Consider the following 18,707-nt stretch of genomic DNA (forward strand, 5'->3'; position numbering starts at 1 on the left):
ACCACAGCAACTCAGCCACAAAGTGTTAGACCACGGAAAGTTACAGAGCAGGATCACCGAGTGCTGAGGATCATAGTGCATGAAAGTCGCCAACGCTCTGATGACTCGATAACTGCAGAGCTTCAAACCTCCTCTATCATTAACATCCACACAAAAACTGTGCGCCGGGAGCTTTATGGCATGAGTTTCCATGGCCGAGCAGTTGTATGCAAATCTTACATCACCAAGCACAATGCCAAGCGTCATATGGAGTCGTGTAAAGCACACGGCCACCGGACTCTGGAGAAGTGTTCTGAGGAGTGACCAATCACGCTCCTCTATATGTCAGTCTGATGAACGAGCCCTGGCTTGGCAAATGCCAGGAGAACGTTACCTGACTGACTGCATTGTGCCAACTGCAAAGTTTAGTGAAGGAGGGATAATGCTATGGGTTGTTTTTCAGGTTTTGGCCATAGGCCCGTTAGTTTAGATGAAGGGAAAACGTAATGCTTCAACATACCACAACATTTTGGACAATTGTATGTTTCCAACTTTGTGGGAACAGTTTGCCGGAGTGATAAACCAAGGTTTTTCAGCTCAAGGATTCTGTCCCTCTCAGATTGCGACAAGTGGCGATAACTGGCACGTTGATGAACTGGAGGCATCACACAATCATCCCACAACACTTGATTTTTGAGGTTTCATGTGGATAAAAAACTTTGCTTCCAATCTTTCTTTTATGACCCCCCCCCCCCCCCTTTCCACACATGCCACAGATTGGAGCGAGGTGCTTGGAAACTTGATCATCTGCAGATCTTAGCGACACCTGCTACTTCCTCGATTTGCATAAACTTACGGCTTGTCCTTCCTGGTGTTGTGTGTATATATAAGATATATTCGTTTGTTCATTATTAAAAGAGAATAATAATTTGTTTTCATTTATCAGGATACATGTCAGTATTTTTTATCTTAGACTCTTATAAAAATGACTGTAGTTGTCTTTATAAAATAATATTGTATTTTTTTTAGGATTGTATAGCGTAATAAATGTACTATACAGTAATAGGTTTGTAATTGTAAAGTATAGATCCCATATAAAGTATTTTTTACTACATTAAAAGAGTGAATAATATTTTGCTCATGGTCACCTTGAATGTATATATCTGTTTATCAAATCTATAATCTATATCTTAGAGCTTCTGCAGTGTGTGTGTATACTGTACATAGTTCACTTATGTATATTTATATTAATATATATAATCTATTATATATCTATATCTTATATTTATCTATATACACATATACATTTTTATTTTATGCAATAGTAAAGTATTTTTCTAATGCTGTCATGAGAACATACAGCATATTATCTCATTTTATATTGTGTTTATTAGGTGCTTTATTGTAATCTGGACTAATAAATCACTTTAACTAAATATAATGTATACAACTGATTTGATTCTCTACATTCTGGATATCAGAGTGACACAGTCCAGGAAGGATTTTCCAGCCTTCTGCAGATGATTCTCCGGTCTCACCCATCACTACTGGTCTGAGCTCAGCCCCCATTACTGAGTGGCAGCCCCCATGAGAGGTGCTTGCCGCACCCCCTTTAAATCCAGCACACATAAAAAGACAGAGCTGATCCAGCTGCCAAATGGCCACATGGTGGAGCCTTGCAGGCACTGTGTACTCTCCCACAGATGCCTTTAACCCTATAGAGCCTGAAACTGTATCAAAATCCCTCATAGAAAAAAAGTGTAATATATATGAGAGGCTGGTGTTTGTATTGCACTGCATGCTCCTGCCACAATATACATGGCTCTCCCTAGTTTCAGTTCCAGCTGCAGTAACAGCAGCAGTGTTACCTGCAGAAGCAACCATTACTATGGAACAGATCAGGCAAACTTGTCCCCAACTGGCCACCTGCTGGTAGCTGTGTCCCTTGGAATTATTGGAAGTTTGGGCTTCTTCAATAACTTGCTGGTAGTTGTCCTCTTCTGCAAGTACAAGGTCCTGCGTTCACCAATTAATATGCTATTGATGAACATCTGCCTGAGTGACTTAATGGTCTGCATCCTGGGCACTCCATTCAGCTTTGCAGCAAGTATACAGGGACGCTGGCTCATTGGTGAAGCTGGCTGCATTTGGTATGGATTTGTCAATACACTTTTTGGTGAGTATCATTTTTCATTCATCTCTGCAGAATAATTATGTCGTGCATTGCTGAGCACTTGATTTCTTTATGTAGTTCAAGGTAAGAGCACAACGTTATCAGCAATTTAAGAAAAATGCTTATGCTACACATGCCCATGCAGCGGACAAGTTTATTAGATTGCAGTTTGAGTTTTTTCTGATTCGGTTAAAATTAAGATTCTTATGATTTATTACTCTTATATCATTAATCTAAATCTTTAACTTCCCCGGCAATGACTTCTTCTTGAGTTTCTATAAGTTTTCCGACATCACAGTACACTGCACACACACATAAAGGAAGACATATGTATCTACAAGGCCACTAAATGCATGTAATATACACAAAACACTTGTTAGGTGCTGGTATATACCCTGGAAAATGCTCAAAAATAAAATAATAAATAAATAAAAATAAAAATATTTATATGCGCATTATATATATATATATATATATATATATATATATATATATATAACACACATAAAAAATGCCTGCTATTAGCTGGTGAGCTGATACGTTTTTCCAAGTTTGTGACAATATCTTGTACCCTAAAGACTTATAAACAAGTCAAATATGTGTGAACAGAGCCTGTACAGCAAAGAGCGGACCGGTAGGCAGTCCATGTGCCACTGTATGCTCCTCCATCAGCTTCTAGGGGAGAATACCTGCATATTAATGCATGCCATTACTCTTTTCTCATAGGTTCATGCAGAAGTACAGTGTACACAGAGGTCAGTAAGGGCCTCTTGCATGCTATACGTGTCTTATTACATACAGTATTAAATATTTGTAATATGGCTGCATTCTGAGTCACAAAACTTACAAGCATGAACTTTCCCGGCTATGCAGCTTAAGGGGACGTTCACACGTGGTGGAATTGCTGTGGAATTCCGCTGTGGACAGTCCGTAGTGGAATTCTGCAGCGGCCGTTTTTTTCATTTCTTTCTATACATTTTTAGGGAAGTTCGTTCAGACGTTGCAGAAAATGACTTTGCGGAAATTAGGCTGTGGTACAGATTTTTCCCTCCGCAGAATGTACATTACATTGTGGAGAAGAAGCGGAATTTCATTGCGGATTTCAGCCTTTGCAATGCAAAAACTGAAATCTGTGGCAAGTCGGCTGTGATATCTGCAACGTCTGAATTACCTGTCAAAGATGCAAATGTTGGTGCAGATTCGTTGCGTAATTGCCCCATATCTGCACCAACATTTCCAGCGGAAAAATTCCGCCATGTCTTAGGCTGAGTTCACACGTCGCAAATTTCACACAGATTTTCAGCGCAGATTTTACACTTTGCAATGCAAAAGGGTGAGATCTGCGTCAAAACCGCAACAAAATCTGTGACAAATCCGCAACGTGTGAACTCAGCCTGAACGTGCCCTTAAAGTTATAATTATATAAGTATTTAGAAATAAAGAAATAGCATTAAGAAGCTCATACTAACAACTTTAAAACCACCGGACTCCTATGTGTAAAGTGTAAAAAGCCATCTATTGTATAAGTAGATCCTAAAACAGCATTTCCTTCAGGATGCAGAGCAGCGGGTGGACGTGGATGTTTGTCAGGACCACAGTAGGAGAACGTGAGAATGTGTCACTTGTAATCACTAGAGAGTGTGTGAGCTGGCAGTGCCCAGAGGTGTGACAGTCTATTAACTGCTTACACACTGCTGGTCAATGGCGAGACATCTGTAGTTTGAGCTGAAAGTTTCAAAACTTTTCTAACTTATTACAAATTAACCTAGAATATGAGAGTGAATGGGCATGAAATGAAGTAGACTTTTTCTTTAAAGGGATTTAAGGAAAACATGTCAGAAAATAACCTTGGTGGGGAGGGGGAAGGGGCGTTCCATGCAATGTCTGGATCAAGGGAATAAAGGGAACTGAACGTTTAGTAACACTCCGGAATCCCATGGAACGTTTTCACAGTCCTATATTAAAAATAAAAAGTCGATAATTTCATGGTGCAATGCTTATTCATCTAAATCCTACAGACTATTAGAAGCTAATGCTTGAATTAGTTTGTGTTCACTTTTACTAAGCACCTTCATTCCTTTCTGCCTCGTTGATAATGTGTACTTCTAGTTCTCACAGCTTGTCTGTATCAGAAATTATTGTAGGCTATGTAAACCTTTGAAAGGGATTTTTTATTTTTAAATAAACAGGTTAGTCAGTGTGTTTGGTGAAGCTTTAAAATTCGTTTTTATCAAATTCTTTTTGAGATACAGCTGCTCTGTATTCTGAATACAGAGCAGCTGTATCGTTTGCTAAGAGATGAAACCGTCAGTCCCGCAGACCTGGCGGGTTCAGTTTAAGCGGGCCCTGCTTGTCTCTGACACGCAGGTTCCACCTGTAATCTATCACATCTAAGTTATGAACTTACTTAGATGTGATGGATAACAGTTGGATCCTGCGTGTCAGAGACAATAAGGACCCGTTTTCACTGAATCCGTCAGTTCTGCGGACCTGACGGGAACTGGATTTAGCGAACAATTCAGCTGCTCTGTATACAGGATACAAAGCAGCTGTATATCAAAAAGTAAAAAATAATTTTTAATAAAAACGAATTATAAAGTTGCACCAAACACACTGACTAACCTGTTTATTTTTAAAATATATATATAATCCCTTTCAAAGGTTTACATAGCCTTTAGGGTATGTTCACACGGCCTATTTTCAGACGTAATTTGGGAGTTTTACGCCTCGAATTACGCCTGAAAAGACGGCTCCATTACGCCTGCAAACATCTGCCCATTGCTTGCAATGGGTTTTACAATGTTCTGTTCAGACGAGGTATAATTTTACACGTCGCTGTCAAAAGACCGCGCGTAAAAAGACGCCTGCGTCAAAGAAGTGCATGTCACTTCTTTGGACGTTTTTGGAGCCGTTTTTCATTGACTCCATTGAAAAACAGCTGAAATTACGTCCGTAATGTACGCCGCGAAAAACGCGAGTACTTGCAAAAACGTCTGAAATTCAGGAGCTGTTTTCACCTGAAAACAGCTCTGTAATTTCAGACGTAATTTGTTAAGACGTGTGAACATACCCTAATGCTTTGTTCACATGCTTACTAAAAAACGTCTGAAAATACGGAGCTGTTTTCAAGGGAAAACGGCTCCAAAACCGTCTCAAGAAGTGAGCTGCACTTCTTTTTATGGGGCGTCTTTTTACGCGCCGTCGGAATAGAACGCCGTATTTCCCATTGAAATCAATGGACAGCTGTTTGGAGGTGTTCTGCTTCCGATTTTTTGGCAGTTTACCGCGCGAAAAACGGCCGAAAATAAGCCGTGTTCACATACCCTAATTGTCCAATCGCTCCGCTCTCCATGTAACAGTCAATGGTGCGGCACAGGATGAGAGGAAACATGTAGTACATGTCAACTTTGACTCAACAGCAAGGGTATGTTCACACGGCCTATTTACGGACGTAATTCGGGCGTTTTTGCCCCGAATTACGTCCGAAAATAGCGCCTCAATAGCGCTGACAAACATCTGCCCATTGAAAGCAATGGGCAGACATTTGTCTGTTCACACGAGGCGTAATTTACGCGCCGCTGTCAAATGACGGCGCGTAAATAGACACCCGCGTCAAAGAAGTGACCTGTCACTTCTTTGGCCGTAATTGGAGCCGTTATTCATTGACTCCAATGAATAGCAGCGCCAATTACGTCCGTAATGGACGCGGCGTTCAAGCGCCTGCACATGCCGCTACGGCTGAAATTATGGGGATGTTTTCAGGCTGAAACATCCCCGTAATTTCAGCCGTTACGGACGCCCTTGTGTGAACATACCCTAATAGTGAAGTGAATTCGAACTGACCAACACCTTATTGGTACGTTTCTGTGTGAAAGGCATCCAGAACATCAGCATTGTATGCATTGCAAGGGTATATTAACATGTGGCAGATTTTGTTACAGAAATTTCTGTGACTAAAAATCAGTTCCATTCATCTGAGTGGAACTTGCAGAAATCCATGCAGCTGCTGCAGAAACAATTCCTTTCAGCCGCACAATTTTCTGCAACCAAATTTGCCGCGTGTAACTGCAACCTTAAGCCGGGTTCCCACAGGTCGGATATGCTGCATAAAAGTACGTAGCGTATCCGACCTAGAACCCGTAGTGCATTCCGCCCCAAAAACCACACCAAATTATGGTACAGTTTTTTGGGCCAAAACTCTGCTTCGGAAAAACCGGCACTTGAAAAAAAAGACTATACTTACCCTCGGCCATTGTCATGGCGAGACATCCAAATCTCAGGCACACGGTGTGGAAAAAAACACAAAGAAATTGTGTGGAAAATGTTCTGCAGTGCAAGTTTCAATTCCGCAGCATGTCAATTTGTGTTACAGGTTCTGTCCGGGGATTTGCGTGTATGGGTCATAGACATGAATGCAGAGCATAAATTCTGAAACTGATTTATTGTGTTGTGTGTTTTACAGCATTTACATGGTGGAAACGCAGTAAAAACCCCTGGAAATCAGCAGAAGCACATATACTTTGCTTTAAAGTGTAGCTAAACATTTGACAAACTCCTGACATGTCATAGAAACATGTCAGAAGTTTGTATTGGTGGGGGTCCGAGCACTGATACCCCCACTAATCTCTAGAATGAAGCAGCTGAAGTGCTCGTGTGAGGGCTCAGCTGCTTCGTGTCTGTTCGGCTTTTTCCGGAAAGCCGATGTATCGGAGTACGGGCTCATAGACTTTCTTTCGAGTCCGTACACTGATACATTTATTTCTGGAAATATCCGAACAGACACGAAGCGGCTGAGCGCTCACACGGGTGCTTCAGATGATTCGTTCTAGTGATTAGTGGGGGTATCAGTGCTCGGACCCCCACCAATCCAAACTTCTGACATGCCACTATGACATGTCAGAAGTTTGTCAAATGTTTAGCTACACTTTAATGTTTAACACTAAATTTGCAGGTAAAACCGCTGTAGAAAAACAGCATCGTTTCCGCAGCATTATGCCCTGCCAAAATTCACTATTCGCTGCAGATTTCTGTGACAGTGTATCCTGTATGTGGGAACATACCCTTAGGGCTCATTCAGACGAGCAACTCGTCCATGTGACGGCCGTTAAAACAACGGCTGTCACACGGACACATGTATTTCAATGGGGCCATTCACGCGGTCGTTGTTTCAGTTGTTTCAAAGGAGCGCGTGAAGGGTCCGTGGAAAAATCGGTCATGTCCTATTTTCTTGTATTTTCAAACATCCCTCCTTAGACTCTAGTCCATGAGGGATCTGTGATAACGCGTCCCGCACGGGTGCATCTCGGATGTGAAAACGTTAGCTGAACGTGGCCTAAAATCCTGTTTACACAGTGCAGATTTACTGCAGATTTTGCATGCATTTTTTTTTTTAAGCCAAAACCAGAATTGGATTCTGAAGAGCAAACCTAAAAAACCTTCCTTTATATATTTATTCTGTTTAGGTTCCGTTCCTGGTTTTGGCTTAAAAAATACATGCAAAATCTGACGCGAATCCGCACTGTGGGAACAATGCCTAAGGGTATGTTCACATGTAGCGTAAATTTTTGTGAGAAAATTTTGCACTGTTTTTGTAAGATAAATTTACATGCTGCAGATTGAGAATTCGCATCGCAGGCCGATTTCAATACTTATTTTCTGACGATTTTTATTAAAATCTCATCCACTTTACTGCTACTGTAATATACTGCGGAATTTCCTCACAGAAAGTCTGGTCGTAAATTCTGCAGTGTTTATGCTGAGTGTGAACGTACCCTAATAGAGCTTGGTTCAATTGTTACATGCTGACAAACTTGTGAAACACCACGAAAGTGGAGTACACAGCAGAAAATGCACCCATAGTCGACTATGCTTTTAATACAAAGGGATCCCGCAATATAAACCTATCACGCGCAGGATTCTGGCCCATAGACTTCTATTGGCCACGGGTACCTCCCCGTATGCTTACGGGAAGGTGGCCGGGCCGTTAAAAAATATATGTCCTATTTCAGGCTGTAATTACTGCACGGGCAGGCCCATAGAGGTCTATGGGGCTCCCGTAATTACGCGTGACTACGTGTGTGCACCCGTAATTACGGGAGCGTTGCTAGGCGACGTCAGTGGATAGTCACTGTCCAGGGTGCTGAAAGAGTTAACTGATCGGCGGTAACTCTTTCAGCACCCTGGACAGTGACTACCGATCACAATATAAATCAACGTGTAAAAAAAATAGAGGTTCATACTTACCCAGAACTCCCTGCTTCTTCCTCCAGTCCGGCCTCCCGGGATGACGTTTCAGCCCATGTGACCGCTGCAGCCAATCACAGGCCAATCACAGGCTGCAGCGGTCACATGGACTGCCGCATCATCCAGGGAGGTCAAGCTGGATGTCGAAAGAGGGACGCGTCACCAAGACAACGGCCGGGTAAGTATGAATTTCACTGCACTGATAGAGAGAAGGGGCTGCCTATTAGTGCAGTGCAATTTTGCAGCAAAAACGTGCCCGTAAATACGGGTGGAATACTGTTGACACTGGACCCGTATTTACGGGCACGGGTCCGTAAATACTGGTGCAATACGGGTCGAATACGTGTGACCAAGGACACATATTTACGCCAGTATTTACGGGAGGGAAAAAATACGTTTGTGTGCATGAGGCCTTAGAGGATCTTTCCCTGTACAATATAAACAGCCCCAGAAATATAATTCCTAAAGTTATCCTTTCTGTCAAAATATGAAAAAGTCTATGCAATCGATTTTTTGTGAGATAATTTTTACGGTCATTATAGTATTCAAATGGGTTAACACCCAGTTTTTTCAGACTGTATGCATATAAAAACATATAACCAACTGGTAGTCTAGATAATTGAATAACCCCCTAAGGGTATGTTCACAAGGCAGCGTCCATAACGGCTGAAATTACGGGGCTGTTTTCTCCTGTCATTTCAGCCGTAACGGCATGTGCAGGCGCTTGAACGCCGCGTCCATTACGGACGTAACTGGAGCTGGTTTTCCATGGAGTCCATGGAAAACGGCTCCATTTACGTCTGAAGAAGTGACATGACACTTCTTTGGCGTGGGCGTCTATTTACGCGCCGTCTTTTGACAGCAACGCGTAAATATACGCCTCGTGTGAACAGACAAACGTCAGCCCATTGCTTTCAATGGGCAGATGTTTGCCAACGCTAACGAGGCGCATTTTCAGACGTAATTCGAGGCGTAAAACGCCCAAATTACGTCCGTAAATAAGCCGTGTGAACATACCCTAATAAATTAACCACCAACACTTGATTTCTTTGAATGTAGGGTTGACCTGGGGGTTGGCCGCAGCTTTATTAATTTGAATAAATAATTAAATAACATTGACGAAAAGGTCAATGAAAAAACCCATATGCCTGCCTATTTCAAGGACATGTAGGTGAAACCCTTCTAATACCGCCAGCTGGGACAGAAACAAAACATCATACATCAAAATTACACCATCAAGACACCACCGTGGCAGAAAGAAAAATCACGAGAGAGAACATCTCTTCATGTAACATAATATATTTGCATAGTGTATCTTTGGCCTCTCTCCCTCTTTTTAATTATTTTTTTTATACACACAGAATTAGCATTACAAAACCATTAACCACATCCACTGTAGGTTTGATATTATTACAAAAAAATGTTTACGATCTACTGATGTGAGTTATATATTATTATTATTTTTATTTTTTATTTTTTTTTGAAGAGATACCAAAATCAAATTAAACCAAACAAGCACATAGCTAGAGACAGAAAATTACAGAATAAGACACCATCACCGAAACCATCGTGCTACCAGGGAGTGAGGAAAAAAATTCGGCCAAACGAGGTTGGTGAGAGGGGGGAGGGAAGCTACATACTACCCTCATCCCCATAACCACCCCCTATCCCTAACCATAGGCCGTTCCCCTCCTAGAATAGCTGACTCACTATAAGAAAAAGGAGGGAGGGAAGCCACATCTACAGTACCTCAACTATGATTTAACCCTTTAGCCAGCAACAGTCCCAGGCTCAGCGGCTAATACTCCTGTGAGCCTACAAGATGGCATGCAAATGTACCTAGTTCCATGGGATTGTGGCCAGGGAATATCACTTTATAAGGGTGTGTTCAAATCGCGTTACCCTTCTGTTCATGGGTTCCATTGGACCTTTCTGTCGGAGGAAGGCCGACACTGATGTGAACAGGCCCCGCCTAGGCAGATTTACCATTCAGAAGTCTGAGAAATCTGTGGGAACTGTAGTATGCTTGTCACCCTGATTTAATATATATCAACAAGTAAGTCTATGTTCACATCTGCGTTGAGTAGTTCCAGTGTTCTGCTATGTCAGAGGACCAGAACAAGGGAATAATGGAACCAACGCTATTGTCTCCGGTAAACTCCGGTAAACCATGCCGGATCTGAGACGGAAGCCCCAAAAAAAAAAAAAACGTATACCTTAACGGAGCCTCCGACGCAGACGTGAACAGAGCCGATCAAGGTAATAAAAGAAGGTAACTCAAATAATTATATTTACAATTATAGTGAATTGGGACAATAAAAGTCTTCATTGTGCAGTAAATAACTTGCTATAGCATCATTGTCACAAACCTGGATTATTTGTCTTGACTACATACACTGGATTTAGGACAAAACAGGAGGTATACATTGGGTGGATATGCCTATACAGAGGCATATGTCACTAATGGGACCCCATAGTATAGGTACACATACTGTACACAGTTATTTCACTGTATTCCTCTGTAAAGAATAGCATAATGTACTATTCTATGCAGCAAAATAAAAAAATATACTCCAATGCATAGTGGCCTGACGTTATACAAAAATTACAATCTTTTGGCATATACAGTACGGCAGGTGCATGGGTCCCTGAGGATAACTGTGGTTCTGTTCGGCATATGTGCCGGAGTTTTCCTAGCAGGATGTGAACAGAGCCTAAGGTGAGGGGGTCTCTAGTGTAGTTGTGAGTCATTCCCGGATTAGTGCCAGGAGGTATTACAAGTACTGAACAATTAGTTCACATTTTAAAATGGGTTGCTTAGCTTTAAAATTCCTGCCACACAGCTGAACGTAAACTAGCTGTTCTTTCTAGGATATTTCCTATACAGGTACCTTCATATCTAATGTCATGGAAGGTCATGAAGGTACATAACCACAGAACAGATGATTTAGCTTTGACAGTGTGTGCTGAAGTGGCGAAAGATGAAGAACCCCTCTATAAATATCATTAGGTCAGCCTCTTCTTTGACTTAAGGCCCTTTTACACGGGCCAATGATCGGGCAAAGGACCGTTCATATGAACACTCGTTCCCGATCATTGCTCTGTGTAATCAGACCGTAGTAACGAGCGCTTGGCCCTATACATATCCAATCATTGATCCGTGTGAAAGGAGCAAACGAGCACCGATCAACAAACTGTCTCGTTGATCGGTGCTTGTTTACTCAGCCCATGTCGGGTCGTGTATTAGGACCCTTAGTCATCTAAGTTCAGTAAAACTGCGGGAGGTCTGTGTATTGTGGCTGTAAGTGTTAATCCAGCCTTAGGCCGGGTTCCCATGGGTCGGATACACTGCGTAAAAATCATGCAGCGTGTCCGACCTGGAACCCGCAGTACATTCCGCCCGAAAAATTGCACCACATTGTGGTGCGGTTTTTCAAACAAAATTTCTGCTGCGGAGGAAAGCGCTCATACTTACCCCCTCCATCTTCTCTGTGCGTAGTCCGGCCTCCTACGATGACATTGCAGGCCATGTAATTCTGCAGCCTGTGATTGGCTGCAGTAGTCACATGGTATGAAACGTCATCCCGGGAGGCCGGACTGCAGGAAGAAGGAGGGTGTTCTGGGTAAGTATGATTTTTCTTCCGTAGGTGCGATGCTTGCGGCGTACTCGCTGCGATTACGCAGCAAAAATCGCAACACTTGGCCTTGTGGCACTGCTGATTTTTTTCAAATCTGACATGTGTTACTTTATGTGGTAAAACTTTGGAATGCTTTTACGTATCTAAGTGATTCTGAGATTGTTTTCTCATGACATATTATACTTTATGTTAGTGAAAAAGTTTGGTTGATAAATTCAATATTTATTTGTGAAAAACACGAAAATGTAAAGCAAATTTTCAAAAATTTTTATTCTCAATTTAAATGTACCTGCTTGTAAGACAGATAGTAAGGCCTCATTTACACGAGCGTAATATACGCGCGTGCGACGCGCGTGCTTTTCACGCGTGTCGTAGGCACCTATATTACTCTATGGGGCAGTGCAGACGATGCGTGAATTTTGCGCAGCGCGAGTGCGTTGCGTAAAACTCACGACATGTTCTATAATCGTGCGTTTTTCACGCATCACGCACCCATTGAAGTCAATGGGTGCGTGAAAACCACGAAGGTCGCACGGAAGCACTTCCGTGCGAACTGTGTTATTCGCGCATGAGCTGTCAAACTCTGAATGTAAACAGAAAAGCACCACGTGCTTTTCTGTTTACAAACATCCAAAAGGAGTGTCTTAGAGATGAGCGAACCGAACTTCACCGGGTTCGGCCGAACTCGTTTTGGCCGAACCCGGCAAAAAATGTTGCGGGACGCGACGTCGGGAGACAGTCACTGTCCAGGGTGCTGAAATAGTTAAACTGGTTCAGCACCCTGCACAGTGACTTCCGATCCCAATATACGTGAACGTGTAAAAAAAAAAACAAGTTCTGACTTACCGATAAAACTCCCGGGTTCTTCCTCCAGTCTGACCTCCCGGGATGACAATTCAGTCCAAGTGACAGCTGCAGCCAATCACAAGCCAAGCACAGGCTGCAGCGGTCACATGGACTGCCGCATCATCCAGGGAGGTGGGGCCAGATGTCAAGAGAGGCGCGTCACCAAGGACGCGTCACCAAGGCAACGGCCGGGAAGTTCTCGGTAAGTACGAACCACTTTTTTTTTAAACAGGTTACTCGATATGGTGATCGGAATTCACTGTCGAGGGTGCTGAAAGAGTTACTGCCGATCAGTTAACTCTTTCAACACCATGGACAGTGACTGACGTCGGCTAGCCTCATCTCTATGATGGCGGCTGCGCGAAAATCACGCAGTCGCGCATCATACACGGATGAAACACGGAGCTGTCAAGTGCCTTCTGCGCACGCAAAACGCTGCGTTTTTTACGCGCGCAAAACGCACACGCTCGTGTAAATGAGGCCTAATACCACACAAAATAGTTACTAGTTAACAGTTCCCATATGTCTACTTTTTTGAACGTCCTTTTATTTTTCTAGGACGTTACAAGGTTTAGAACATTTTTTTCTGTAACGCAGAAGGTTTTACCAGAGAAACGCAGCTCAATATTTATTGCCCAGATTCTGCAGATTTTAGAAATATCCCACATGTGGCTCTAGTGTGCTAATGGACTGAAACACAGGCCCCCGAAGCAAAGGAGCACCTAGAGGATTTTGGGGCCTCCATGTCAGGATTGAAGAGCTCTTGTGGTGCCAAATCTGTAGAAACCCCACAAAAGTGACCCCATTTTGGAAACGTCAACCCTCAAGGAATTTTTCTAGGGGTATAGTTAGCATTTTGACCTCACAGGGTTTTTGCTACATTTATTGGAGTTAGTCTGAAAATAAACATCTACTTTTTTCTGAAAAAAAATGCATTTTTTAATTTTTACAAGGAATACAGGAGAAAAAAAACACCCCAACATTTGTAAAGCAATTTATCCCGATTACGCCAATAACCCACATGTGGTAATAAACTGTTGTTTGGACCCATGGGAGGGCTCAGAAGGGAAGGAGCGCCATTTGGATTTTGGACTGCAGGTTTTCCTGGAATGCTTTTCAGTGCCATGTTGTGTTTGGAACACACTGGAGGGATTAAAACAGTAGAAACCCCCAAAAGTGGTTATTTTGGAAACTACAATCCTCATGGACTTTTTCTAGTGGTATAGTTAGCATTTTGACCTCACTTTTTTTTTTCAGAATTTAGTGGAATTAGGCTATGAAAATGAAAATCTCCTTTTTTTCTGAAAATGTGGTAATAAACTGCTGTTTGGACCCACGGCAGGGCTTAGAAGGGAAGGAGCGCTATTTGGCTTTTGGAGCTCAAATTTAGCTGGAACGGTTTGCGGCGCCATGTCGTATTTGCAAAGCCCCATGAGGGACCAAATCAGCGGAAATCCCCCAAAATGACCAGATTTGGGAAACTTAGGGTACGGCCACACGGAGCGGCCCTGACACGGTTGCAACGTGGCAAACAACCACGCCGGCACCATGTAGGAGCGGCTGACAAAAACTTTGTTAAGAGGTATTCCGGTGACATGCGCATGCGCACAGCCGCTCCATTCATTCTCTATGGGAGCGCCGGTGATAGCCGAGTGCAGTGTTCTGCTTTTTCCGGCGCTGCCATAGAGCATGAATAGGGGGTAAGTTGTTGTAGTTTGCAAAATCGTGTGCCCATAAAGGGTGCATTAATTCATGGCCGCACGATTTTACAGATAAAGGAACGGTTTACCCGCGTTAACATGCGGCCACTAACAGACTGTTTTATAGCCGCACCGAACATGGTGCCGTGACCGTGTCAGGGCCGCTCCGTGTGGCCTTACTCTTCAGGAGTCTATCTAGGGGTATAGTGAGCTAGGGATGTCACGATACCGGAATTTGGACTTCGATACCGATGCTTTGTGTAGTATTGCGATTTCGATACTTTGCCAACAGTAATAATAAAAAAAAAAGTTCTTCCATTTTCTGATGTGAGGCGCGTGGTGTGATGAATTTTGAATGTGCCTCACATTAGTAGTAATTAACCCCATCATGTTTCTCAGTCATAATGAGTTAATGTATAAGGTACATGATGGGGTTAATTACTATTAATGTGAGGCACATAGAGGTTAAATTCATCACACCTCGTGCCTTACATTAAAAAGTGAAAGAAAGAAGATTACATTTTTTTATTTTACAGGGTACACATCATAAATGACGCAAAAAAATAGTTGTGCAGGTTATTATGGCCGCGCCAATTCCGAATGTGTGTATATTTTATGTATTGAGACTTATTTTAATGTTTATTGTAAAAAAGGTGTATGTGTATGTTTTTTTTAATTTAATATTACATTATGCTTTTACTTTATTTTTAAACTTTAATGTACTGGCATATATCTATATGCCAGTGCATTAGCCTGTGTATGGATAGTACACAGGCAGTTGTTAGGACATACCTAACAGTGGCAGATTAAGTAGACTATAGGCCCTAGGCTGTTACCCAAACTTGGGCCCCTCTTCCGTGCCGCCGCCCCGTAACTATTTTTAACACTACCTTTTTGGGCAAGCATTAACAAATGGGTGTTACGATTCCCCTTGTCACAGGGCTGTGTCCCTACATACTGACAGTATCACACTGTGCAGGGACACATCCTCCTGACAAGGGGAATTGTCCATCAGTCCTGGACAGCAGAAAGACTTTTTATGAAATACAAGGATTTCCTATAATAAATGTAAAGGATTTGCCAGACACAGCTTCTGTGTCGACGCCCGTGGGCAATCAGTCTGCACCTGCTCCTATGTCTATGAGACTGACTCCATCTTCCACCACTCAGGATGGCAGGCTTAGGAGTGGGAGAGCCTATCACAGCCTGGCCAGACGGAGCTAGCTCCCGCCCACTGTCTATTTATACCTGCCTTTCCTGTTCCTCCTTTGCCTGTGATTCTTCTATGCTTGTTTCCTGGCTTGCTGCTGCTGCTTGTACTACTCATCCTCTGCTTGTTATTGACCTTGGCTTTCTGACTACTCTCCTGCTCAGCGTTTTGTACTTCGTTCTCTCCTGGTTTGACTCAGCTCGTTCACTACTCTTGTTGCTCACGGTGTCTCCGTGGGCAGCTGCTCCGTTTCCCTAGCTTCTGTGTACCCTTGTCTGTTTGTCTGTCTTGCACTTACTGAGCGTAGGGAACGTCGCCCAGTTGTACCCCGTCGCTTAGGACGGGTCGTTGCAAGTAGGCAGGGACTGAGTGGCGGGTAGATTAGGGCTCACCTGTCTCCCTACCCTGTCATTACAATAAACATGTCAGGAGAGGTGACAGATTCTCTATAAATCTAGTGACTCACAGGTGACGACCTCTTAGATTCTAGTCGTTTTTTCCCTCTTTTCTTCTCCATCCGGTCCAGAGCTCATGACGACTTCTCCCGGCCATGACCCATTTCTGCTGAATTTGCAGAATGTCAGATGCCTTCGGCTCCCCACTTTTCCAACATTTCCACACCTATAAACGAAAATAAAATTATCATGGCGCCACAAACTGTGCCCCTAAATATAATAGCACCAAACACTGCGTGCCTGAATTTAATAATACCATACACTGTAAAACACAACATACACACAGCCCCCTGTATATAGTGCTACACACAGCCCCCTGTATATATCACACATCTCCCTATAGCTAGCACCACACACAATCCCCTTAGAGACCGTTACACACAGCAACCTATAGATAGCGCTATACAGCCCTTCCCCTCTTGTAAATAGCATCACAGAGCCCCCCTGTAAAGAGCGCAACACACATACCGCTGTGCATAGCGCCACACAGCCCCCCCTTGTATATAGTGCTACACAGCCTTCCCCCTTTGTACATAGTGTCACACAGCGCTCCCCCTTGTATATAGTGTCACACAGCGCTCCTCCTTTGTATATAGGGCCACACAACGCTCCCCCCTTGCATATAGGGCCACTTAGCGCTCCCCCTTGTATATAGGGCCACATAGCGCTCCCCCTTGTATATGGTGCACACTGCTCCCCCCTTTGTATATAGTGCAACACAGCGCTCCCCTCCCCCTTGTATATAGGGTCACACAGTACTTCCCCCCTTGTATATAGGGCTACACAGCGCTTCCCCCTTGTATATAGGGCCACATAGCGCTCCCCCTTTGTATATAGTGTACACAGCGCTCCCCCTTTGTATATAGTGCACACAGCGCTCCCCCTTTGTATATAGTGCACACAGCGCTCCCCCTTTGTATATAGTGCACACAGCGCTCCCCTTTGTATATAGTGCACACAGCGCTCCTCTTTGTATATAGTGCACACAGCGCTCCCCCTTTGTATATAGTGCACACAGCGCTCTCCCTTTGTATATAGTGCACAAAGCGCTCCCCCTTTGTATATAGTGCACACAGCGCTCCCCCTTTGTATATAGTGCACACAGCGCTCCCCTTTGTATATAATGCACAGAGCACTCCCCCTTTGTATATAGTGCACACAGCGCTCCCCACTTTGTATAGTGCACACAGCGCTCCCCGCTTTGTATATAGTGCACACATCACTCCCCGTTTTGTATATAGTGCACACAGCGCTCCCCTTTGTATATAGTGCACACAGCACTCCCCCTTTGTATATAGTACACACAGCGCTCCCCCTTTGTATATAGGGCACACATCACTCTCCGCTTTGTATATAGTGCACACAGCGCTCCCCTTTGTATATAGTGCACACAGAGCTCCCCCCTTGTATATAGTGTCACAGAGCACTCCTCCCCTTTGTATATAGTGTCACACAGGACTCCCCTCCCCCTTGTATATAAGCCCACACGGCGCTACCCTCCCACTTGTATATAGGGCCACCCAGCACTCCCCCTGTAACGGCTGCCACGCCGTTCCCCGCCGTCCCCACGGCCTCTGCTCCGGTTCCGGCGCCCTCCCTCACCAGCTGCTCATCCCGAGCTCCACTTACCTGGTCCGTACGCTCTGCTAGCCCTGGAGCATTAGGTGAGTGCATCCATTAAGTCCTTCCGCGGTCGGCATCCTCGATGTGCGGTTGCAGTCACTAGAGGGTGCGTACGCTGACTCGTCCTGCCGTAAAGGGCCAGCGCGAGCCTTAATTCCTAAGAACTTCCTATTTAAGGTTCCTCCTCCCTTCCATCCCTGCTTGTTCAACCAAGTTCCTCGTGAGTTTCCTGTGCCCTAGTTCCCTGTTTCCGTTCCTTCTGCCCTTTGTCTGGATTTCCCGTTACTGACCTCTGCTTGAACTTGACTATCCTTGTCTGCCACCTGCCTTGCCCTATTGCTGCCATACCCGTTACGACATCTGCCGCCTGCCTTGACCTATTGCTACCATACCCGTTATGACGTCTGCTGCCTGCGTTGACCTATTGCTGCCATACCCGTTACGATGTCTGCTGCCTGTCCTGACTTTTGCCTATCCATCCGACTGCCTCTACCTGCTGTGCCAAGCGTTGCCTGGGTTCCAAGCACCATCTTTCAGACGACACCGAGGATCCACGAACAAACCGGTGAGAACCATTATAGGTTGAACAAGCCATGGATCCCCTTGACACAGCCCTGCCTGACACGGCTGATATGGCACAGCTTTCTAGACAACGAGTCCACCAAGATCAGCTGTTTCAGCTACTGCAGAATGTGTCCACTCGTTTGAACGAACTAGCACCTCCGGCGCCTCCGATACTACCACCACCACCACCACAGCAAGCTCCTGTCTACAGTCCTGGACTACACCTACCTATGCCTGCCCACTATGCGGAAGATGCCAAGACCTGCAGGGGATGTG

At 44.1% G+C, this 18,707-nt stretch overlaps 1 protein-coding gene across 1 annotated transcript in view; it reads left to right on the forward strand.

Annotated features, from left to right (window-relative positions):
* Window positions 1–1,699: 1,699 nt before the first annotated feature.
* The window catches only part of LOC142760764 (vertebrate ancient opsin-like), a 214,031-nt gene continuing 197,023 nt past the window's right edge, over window positions 1,700–18,707 (forward strand). Inside the window, exon 1 of the mRNA XM_075863943.1 lies at window positions 1,700–2,155. Within this exon, the coding sequence (XP_075720058.1) occupies window positions 1,798–2,155 (358 nt within the window). The 5' untranslated portion in view covers window positions 1,700–1,797. The remainder of the gene's footprint in view (window positions 2,156–18,707) is intronic.

Source organism: Rhinoderma darwinii, chromosome 4 (genome assembly GCF_050947455.1).
Source record: "Rhinoderma darwinii isolate aRhiDar2 chromosome 4, aRhiDar2.hap1, whole genome shotgun sequence".
In the NCBI taxonomy this organism is placed as follows: domain Eukaryota; kingdom Metazoa; phylum Chordata; class Amphibia; order Anura; family Rhinodermatidae; genus Rhinoderma; species Rhinoderma darwinii.